Genomic DNA, 9,924 nt, shown 5'->3' with positions numbered 1-9,924 from the left:
TCAAAGAATAGTATTTTTCATCTCTAAAAGTTTTTTTAGAGCCTCTTTGACATCTTTGTTTCTCAGGGAGTAAATCAAAGGGTTCAACATGGGAGTGACTAAGGTGTAACATAAGGAGGCCACTTTACTCAGCTCAGGAAATCTGTCGGGAGTGAGATATGTAAAAAAAACAGCACCATACAATACACTCACAACTCCTAGGTGAGAGCTGCAAGTGGAGAAGGCTTTCTTACGTCCCTCAGACGAGCGTATCTTTAAAACCGTGGACACTATGTATATATAAGACACAATAATGACAATTATGGTAGGCAGGGTAATGATGCTGGATAAAGAGAAAGAAATCATCCTATAGATGAAGGGGTCAGAACAAGATATCCTCTGAAGTGGGCGAATATCACAGAAAAAGTGGTCAATGGCTCGAGAAGCACAAAAGGGCAAAGTAAATGTCATGCTCGTCTGAAGAACTGAGCTGATGCAGCCACAAAAATAGGAACCAGCCACCAACTGAATGCAGAGACGAGTTGACATCTGGACAGAGTAGAGGAGGGGGTTGCAGATGGCAATGAAGCGGTCATAAGCCATGGCTGCCAGGAGAAATCCCTCGGCCACCATGAAGATGGCAAAGAGAAAGAACTGGGTCATACAGCCTGCAAAGGAGATGGACTTGCTCTCAGACCAGAAGTTGATCATGGCCTTGGGGGCAATAACAGAAGAATAGAAGAGATCAATGAAGGAGAGGTTGCCTAGGAAGAAATACATTGGTGTGTTCAGCCGTGGATCAGTCATAATAATGGTCATCATGCCAACATTCCCTAGAAGGATCATGGCATACACAAGCAGGAAGAGCAGGAAGAGGAGAATGTGGAGCTCTGGGCGGACCCTGAAGCCTACAAGAATGAAGTCAGTCACTTCTGAGTGATTGCTTGTCCCCCTGTCGCCCATGGCAGAAATCTGCTGAGAGACATAAGGAAAAATAAACAAATGAACTCTGGGCTTTGATCCTAGCTACAAATAATCTCTTACAGTATTAGGATTTATAAAGTTATTCTATAGTCATTACTTGTTAAATTTATAAATTATTGTGACCTAAATTTAAGCCCATTGCAACTGATGATGACTCAAAGATTAATTTCATGGCTCTAGTCCTACAAGCAGTGGAATTACATCTTTTTCTTCTGAGTCTAATGCAATGCAGTTCCACTCAAAATGCCTCTTGCATTTGCAAATGTTTCCTCTGTGTCTGTGACTGACTCATGATTTAGGCAATATATTCAATGTCAGGAAACAGAGTTTGCAAGAGAGCACAAATAATTTAATAAATGACCTTTGGAAAGCAATTCTGGAGTTTGGAGATACTAGGGGAGGAATTCAGTAACCTACTTTTGGAAAACCTAACTTTGAAACTTTAGTTTATATTACATACCAGCAGATATAAAGAAAGTCACTAAATTTAAAAACAACTTAAGAGGGGGCACCTGGGTGGCTCAGTCAGTTAAGCATCTGACTCTTAATTTTGGCTCAGGTCATGATCTCAGGGTTGTGAGATCTAGCCCCCAAGTTGGGCTCCACACTCAGGAGGGAGTTTGCTTGTCCCTCGCCCTCCCTCCCTGTGCTCTCTCTCTCTCTCAAATAAATAAATAAATAAAATCTTAAGGGAAAAAAAACAACTTAAGAGGTACAATTGCTTTTTGTGAGTAATGGAAACTTCGAATTCTGATATACGTTGTTTACTCACTAAAATCAAAGTTGTCCACAAACACAGAAATTATCAGGACTCGCATCCTAGGATTTCTCTCCCAGATGGGCCTCCAAAGCCCTTTCGTAAAGACGATTTCCCTCCCTTTCCTCAGCCTGCAGCTTATAGTTTTCTTAAGGAGCGGCCGAGAGTGGGTCTAGATGGAAGAGTTACTTTAGAAAAAGATACTGAACAAAGGTACATATGAGGGATTAATGATGCTTTCTTATTTACTCAGGGTGTGACTTTCACAGCCGTCATACCTCATTTACTAGACAGCTCAATAAAGCTTTGAACTGCTTGTGTTGACAGCACGGTCCCTCTTTCTCTCCCCTCAGGGCTCTGTATGCATGGTTCTGCGTAGATGACAGTAGTAACATAATAGCAAACAAATATGTGGCACTTTTTTATATGCCGGACACTTTTCTAAATGCTTTCAGAGTAGTTCATTTCATTCACATAACGGTAAGATGAGGTGAGTACTATCATATTCCCTAGTTTCTAGGTGAGAAAACTGAGGCACACATGAGTGGAATCTTTTGAAAGCCTCCTACCAAGGTCAGAATGGGGATTGAAAGCTAAGAAACCAGATTCCAGAATCCAGGCATTCTTGATCACTGCAAGACCGTCTTTGATAACGTGCCATTCCAGTTCCTTCCGCTGTGGGTACTTCCATTTACAGAGTCCAGTGGAAGTTTCTTATCTTCACAATCAATTCCCCTGTTCTTGAACCTGGGTTAAAACTCCTCTGCATACAACATGCTCTCAAGGATAGTGGCTATTCTCGCCATATTTATATTCCTATTAAATATTAATAATTCCTTCCTTGAGATCAAAACTGCAACTTGTCCTCCATGTATCTCCAACATAACCTTTTGTGTCTGCAAATGGCAATTAATCAGGAGATATTTCTTATATAGACATATGTTGAATGATCACTGAACATGCAGAATCAGAGAAAATTTGTAGACTCTGTAATGTGACTGGTGTAGCATGGATTCAGGCTTGAATAGAAGTAAGTTTCTGCACTGCTTCTCACATTTTCTAAATGGGAACTTGGGCAAGTTATGTGTAGAGGCTGCTTTTAGGCAACAGGCTTGAGCAATGGAAACTTGAGCAAGGCAAAAGGTCCACAGGGACCACTGAGCTGACCCAAACAGGCTCTTGAAGCCATAAGCCCTACTGACCAATGGGCTACTTACAAGCAGACACAGTTACCGAAGGAGGGAAAATTCCATACATCTCCATCCTGACAAGTTACTATACCACTGTATCCTCATATAAAGAAGAGATGAAAATATAACTGGCAAAGTTTTCATGAGAGTATATACTTAGATAATGCCTGTAAATAACAGCACCATTTAAGACAGAGTAAGCACTTGACAAATATTAACTATTGTTAATTTTATGGTATCTTTCTGCACTAATTCCACAATGCACACCAAACTAATCAATGCTAATTAGGCTGAAAATTAATAATAAAAAATGGGCTTTTTGAAGTAGACCATTCTAAGTTGAGGGAAGGAATCAGAGAACTGTTAAAAGTTTAAAAAGAATAAAGAAATCTGAAAGAAATATAATATTTTGTCAGAGAAAGATGACAGACAGAAAAATGGCATGGTGTCTTATTGTCATATTTTTATTATTTGCCAGCTCCATTAAAAATTAAATCTGCAAATAATTGTAATGAGACAAGGAAACTAAAGGGACCCCATAAGAGAAAAAGGTGGGTTTTTTTCTTTGCTTCTTTTCCTGCTTCTATTCTTTTTAGGACTTGCACCCCCACTTGACTTTGCAAGTCAATGATGAAAATAACCTATGTCCTTTGTGTAAGGGATAAGGAATTAATGATTTTCTAGAGTAAATAACATCTAAGGAAAGACCTGGTGAGAACGACCTTATGAAGCTATCGTACACATATTCCAGACCAGTGAGTTAAGCATCTCCTCACCAACACCCCCTGGTTCCAAGGAACAATGCCTGGGCCCTTGTCTTTGTTCTTTTTTCTTTTTTAAGATTTTATTTATTTATTTGACAGAGAGAGAGGCAGCGAGAGAGGGAACACAAGCAGGGGGAGTGGGAGAGGGAGAAGCAGGCTTCCTGCTAAGAAGGGAACCCCATGCAGGGCTTGACCCCAGAACGCTGGGATCATGACCTGAGCTGAAGGCAGAATCTTAACGACTGAGCCACCCAGGCGTCCCCCTTGTTTTTGTTCTAACTAGTTCCTATTTGTCTGAGAGGACACATACATCAGACCACCACCCTCGATAAAACCTCAGATCCAGAGCAGACTGGATGACACTCATGATCTTTGCCCTTTTGAGTCTCCCAGATGCTCCTTCCATCTTTCTCTCTATACATAGACATAGACATATATATCTTCAGTGAACTCTGCTTTCGCCTCCCGCTGGCTCATGTTTGATTTCCATCTTGTGTGAAGCCCAGAACCTCCTTGGCCGGTCCTTCCTCAGACTTGGCCTATTGGCATCAGTATTATAAAGGAGCAATTTTAAATAGATCATACTTAGGGCCTAAGGAGGCATAAGATACTTAAGCCATGAAAAGGGAGCCTGAAGTAGTCATGAATATTTTTTGAAAAATAATATATTTTATTTATTTGCCTTTAATCTTGCCTAGGGGCAAGGACACTGATCATTTTAATTTTCCAGATTTATTCCTATCAAACTCATTGTAATGTTAATAAGTTTTTGCCTGAAGACCTGAAAAAGGAGAGTTTTCCCCAGACTAGCCAATAAACAAGTGTTCAGTCTGTGACTTATTTGTCAGAGTTCACATGTTTTCAGATTTAGTCTTACCTTATATTGTTTGGTGATTTGTCAGATTCTGAAAATAAAGCAGCAGAATTCTCATGCTTTCTTCTTGTTACTGTTTTAATTCTAGAAAGAGTACGCATAAAGTTAATTAATGACTACACTGCAAGCGCTGTGTAATCACTGTGCCAAGATAAAATGAACCCCTCCCCCCAAATTTTCCAAATGCATGTTTATCATCCCAGTTTTAGTTCTTCCCATAGAGAAACTGGATTAATTGCCCTCATTTCTCTGTTTAAATAATGGTCCTTTCCTTTAGTAGATGATTTCTTGAAAAATGCTATAGTCCTTTGTGGAAGAGACACACGGTGAATTTTCCAAATGATGCTTTGCTAATACTGAGAGAGTTCCCGGAATGATATTCTATAGTTATACAAGGTGAATCTGAGGAATCAGTCCGAGGGATATTCTCTGTCCTGCATTCTTGGATGCTGAATGCTTTGAAAGAAGGAAGGTAGATTGTCTTGGATATGTAAGTAGAGGTCCTGAGCCATCTGGAATCTCTGATCATCTGCCAGAATATCAGCAGCAGGCATCTCTACTGGCTTTGATTTTGCCATAACAGTGTAACTTTTTCAAATAATTACAGCAGTGAGGTTTCTCTTACCTTCTGGGAGATAGTTCCCCTGGGAGAGAAGGCAGCATAAGTAAGGTACCCAGGCTCCAGAGCCAAGATCCATGAGGACCACAGAGGCTCTAGATGAAAGAAAGAAAGAAAAAAGAAAGAAAGAGACAAAAAAAAAAAAAAAAAAAGAAAAGAAAGAAAGAAAGAAAAAGAAAAAGAAAGGGAAAAAAAGAGCCTAAACTTAATAGGTGTCAAAATACATACAGGAAGTTTTTTTCTTTCTTTTGTTGTTGTGTTACTCCTTTGGGAGGGACCAAAAGATCCTTCGATCTTAATTTCTTCACCAAAAAAGAAGCATTTCAATTTCTCATTACAACAAAGTTTTGGATAGGCAAACAGAAACAAATATGAAAGGAAATATTATGTTATGAAACATATTTTGTGGGGAAATAAAGTTCATTTCATTTTCACCCCTGTCTACATTTATTCTTCAGCTATATTTTGTCCATGATAATTGATACTAAGTGCAATTACATGACAATGGTGTGGTGCAGAGCCCAACAAATGCCCTCTAATTCCTTAAGTACAGGTTAAATAATGATTAACCGGATGTAAAGTTAGTTTTACTTTGTAACTTTAGTTGCTCGACGGTTGTTTATTTCGGGTCCTACGTTAAGTAATAGTTTCTCCAGGGGGCCTGAGTGGCTCAGTCAGTTGAGCATCTGACTCTTGATTTAGGCTCAGGTCATGATCTCAGGGTGGGGGGACCTAGCCCTTTGTTGGGCTCTGCGCTCAGCGGGGAGACTGCTTGTCCCTCTCCCTCCCCTCCACCCCCCTCTCTTTCTCAAATAAATAAATAAAATCTTTTAAAAAATTATTTCTCAACAGTCACTGATTACACTTCAAATAATTTTTAAAATTGTTCTGTATCAGTCAAAAAATCCCAATTTGCATATGAAAAATCAAAGTATTAAGCTAACTGCCATAAATACATCTTATGTAATATATAGTAAGGAAAGAAGAATGGGTAGGAAAGAAATTAGTGATAGTTCATAAAGTCCTCACATATGCAATTGGTCAAAGGGAATAGGTGATATTTTCTTTCCATGTTTATCTTGGTCTTCACAATAACCTCAGTATCCAGAAGCTATTTACCTGGTGGGGTGACATGAACCTTCATTAAGTTCTAAGTTATCAAAGTTCTTGTGATCCTGCCATGTTGAACTGCTATACTTGTTCATTAATATTTGCCATCAGACATGGTGGCATTAGGAGGCATCCTGGAAAATTCCCTGGTTTACAGCTATTGACCTCCCCTTCTCCTTTCTATTAATATCTTTTGCTAGTCACTATCAGTTACCCAAAAGAATGTTACAAAAACCAGAGTTCTTTTCATCACATGAAAGGCCAATACTCAAGAGACGAGTGTTGACTGGAAAAGTATATGAGCTTTATTCAGGAGACCAGCCACCTAGGGAGAAGGCAGACTCTTGTCAAGAGGCCAAATCCAAGGTTTCTGCATGGCCCAGGCATTTCTACAGGGGTTTAAAGCAGTTAATCAGTAAAAGGAGTGCAGGGGTTTATAACAATTCTTGATTACGTGCAGACTCGATGGTGCCAGCTATAGACGTTATCTCAGTGCTCGGAGGTTGTGCAAGGGGCTCTGATTCCTGTTTCATAACAAGCAGGAGTGCTCTGTTCTTTCTAGGAAAGAATGCATGGTCTATAGATATAAAATTTAAAGACCACTATGTTAGTTGGAGGGGCTGAGGCTGCTTCAAGAATACAAAGCATTTTGTTTACCCGTTGGTTCATTGAAATAAATACCCAGCAGGCAGGAGTAACTGTTGTGTCCCCAGTAAAATTATCCCTCTGTTGACTAGTAAGTATACTAATTCAGCAAAGTCCAGTGTCATAGGGGTAGCAAGGAAAAAAACAACAACAACAGAGTGGGTTAGTAGGTTTTATAGGGGTGGATGACATTCCCACTTTGACCCATTGTACTTGGATCAATAATCTGATTATGAAAGAAATAGCTTCAAAGATTGGTCACTAATGCAGAGCATAGACCATATCCTAGAGACAATAACCCAGTTTTGTGAAGTGCTGAGAGCCAGGTCCAACAACTGGGTCTTCAATAAGTGACTCCACCATTCCGTAAGTTCACCTGATCCGGTCTGACAAGGTGCATGATAACTCTACTGACTCTCTTGGGTTGAGTGCACTGCCTTACTTCTTTTCTTATGGAATGCCGTGCACCAAAGCATTACTGCAATATGGCATCATAATGAACATGACATTTGTTGAATCCTGACAGGGTGGTATTGACAGAAGCAATCTGGGCGAGGACAAGATAATGTCTAGAGCAGAGCCTGGACAAAGAGTTACTTCTCCTTGAAGGAAAAAATAAATAAATGTTAAAAAAAAATAAATCGGTATTTGGTTTCTGGAAGCATTCAAGTTAACCTATTTGGATTTGAGCAAACTCTTAGGCATCAAGACAGCTTCGATTAATTTAAAATGTTACTGTTATTTTTCTATGAAAACACAGTCATTGTCAATTAAGTTGTCTAGCAATTAAGGATGACATTAAACATCTTTTCTTCTTTGATGGCATGTATCTTTCCAAGGAGTTGCAAAGATAATAAGAACCAGCAAATAATCCACAAAATGTCTTTACTGGAATTAAAATGAGTGATAGAGTAGCAATCAAAATTAGAGAGCATAGAGTTTCTCTTTGACTCTCCACTCTCCAACGATTGTTAAGAGATTTTTTTTGTTTTTTGTTGTTCCATTGTCTACAAAAATTCCTTGATCCCAAAGTCTTCATGATTTCTTTTGCTTCTTTTGTGTGTCTCCTTTCCCAACCACTTTCTCAAAGAAAGGGATAAAATTAATTCATATACATTCAAATCAAGAGGAAAATGACTGAAGGGAATATAGAACCATTCTCAGTCTCCATTCTTGTACCAGAGCTCCACCATATATTTAAAATCCATTCAGATAATTGTACAGTAATTTCATTTTAGTAGGAGGTGGGAGATGAATTAGGTTTACAGGTTAACATACAGGAGTATGATTATATTTTATTCTAGAACTAATAGAATGAAACTTTTTAGGCATAAATCTATATAGAGCAGTTTCAAGAGACAGTCATCATGCATTTTTTTGGAATTAAAAAAAAAAGACTTAAGAGGAATAAGAAGCACTTTTAAGACATGCTAAAATTCTTTCTGCAGATGCACAAGACATACACTTTGTCCTTTGGACTTATTTCTAAGAGAGGAGGAGGAGAAGCAGAAGGAGGAAAAGATAGAGAAGAAGAAGAAATATAAGTTCTTAAACAAAATGTTACTTTTTTGATGGACGTTGTATCGATGAAAGTAATATATTAATATTTCAAGGATATCCTAACCTAGAGTAATAGACTATGGTAGAGTAGTACTGTTTATTGCTTTTATACAAAACTGTAGAATGTGGACTATGAAAAGGTGCACTTCTGTTCATAAAAGAATTATAAATAGTCAATATTAGGTATTAAATGATCAAAATAGAGATTGTGAAGGATTTATGATTGTGAGGCCTTCTAAGCAGCAGAATAAAAGAAAAGAAAGAATACAATGCACATTACTAGGACTATATTTTAAATGTTAGTTATCTCACTGTAGTTTTGATTTGTATTTTTGTGATGATCAATGATCTTGAGCATCTTTTCATGTATCTGTTGGCCATCTGGATGTCCTCTTTGGAAAAATGCCTATTCATGTCTTCTGCCCATTTTTAATCAGATCGTTCATTGTTTGGGTGTTGAATTTGATACGTTCTTTATAGATTTTGGATACCAATTCTTCATCAGATATATCATTTGCAAATATCTTCTTTGATTCTGAAGGTTGCCTTTTAGCTTTGTTGATTACTTCCTTCACTGTACAGAAGCTTTTTATCTTGATGAAGTCCCAATAGTTCATTTCCTTTTTTTATAATAATTTTTTATTATGTCGTTAGTCACCATACAGTATATCCTTAGTTTTTGATGTAACGTTCCATGCAATAGTTCATTTCTGCTTTTGTTTCCTTTGCCTCAGGAGATATATTTAGAAAGAAGTTGCTATGGCCGATGCCAAAGAGGTTACTGGTTGTGTTCTCTAGGATTTTGATGGTCTCCTGTCCCACATTTTGTCTTCAATCCATTTTGAATTTATTTTTGTGTATGACATAAAGTGGTTCCATTTTTTTCTTTTGTGTGTTGCTGTCCAGTTTTCCAAACACCATTTGTTGAAGAGACTGCCTCTTTACCATTGGATATTCTTTCCTGCTTTGTGAAGCAGCCCACGTGTTCATTGACTGATGAATGGATAAAGATGTGGTATGTATATGTATATCTATAGATCCATAATTATATAACGGAATACTACTCAGCCATAAAAAAGACTGAAATCTTGCCATTTGCAACAACATGGATGGAGCTAGAGAGTATAATTCTAAACGAAATAAGTCATTCAGAGAGAGACAAATACTATATGATTTTACTCATATGTAGAATTTAAGAAACAAAACTAACAAGCAAAGGGGGAAAAAAAAGAGAGAGCGGGGCAAAGCAAGAAACAGACTCTTAACTACAGAGAACAAACTGATGGTTACCAGAGGGGACGTGAGTGAGGGGATGGGCTAAAAAGGTGAAGGGATTAAGGAGGGCACTTGCTGTGATGAGCACTAGGTGTTGTAGGGAAGTGTTAAATTACTGTAGTGCACACCTGAAACTAATATTACACTGTATGTTAACTAACTGGAAT

The 9,924-nt window shown here is 38.2% G+C and overlaps 1 protein-coding gene across 1 annotated transcript; it reads right to left on the bottom strand.

Annotated features, from left to right (window-relative positions):
• On the bottom strand, window positions 1-999 carry LOC113257344 (olfactory receptor 9K2-like). Its single transcript, XM_026501545.3, has one exon. The coding sequence runs from the start codon at window positions 940-942 to the stop codon at window positions 1-3; it is 942 nt and encodes a 313-aa protein (XP_026357330.2). The 5' UTR covers window positions 943-999.
• Window positions 1,000-9,924: the final 8,925 nt, after the last annotated feature.

This window comes from Ursus arctos, unplaced genomic scaffold, assembly GCF_023065955.2.
Source record: "Ursus arctos isolate Adak ecotype North America unplaced genomic scaffold, UrsArc2.0 scaffold_26, whole genome shotgun sequence".
Taxonomy (NCBI): domain Eukaryota; kingdom Metazoa; phylum Chordata; class Mammalia; order Carnivora; family Ursidae; genus Ursus; species Ursus arctos.
The sequence above is the reverse complement of the archived record's forward strand: the minus strand, read 5'-3'. Positions and strand labels throughout refer to the sequence as shown.

Bases quoted from the DNA above. Each gene is read 5' to 3' on its own strand.
- LOC113257344 (XM_026501545.3), bottom strand. From the start codon at position 942: ATGGGCGACAGGGGGACAAGCAATCACTCAGAAGTGACTGACTTCATT.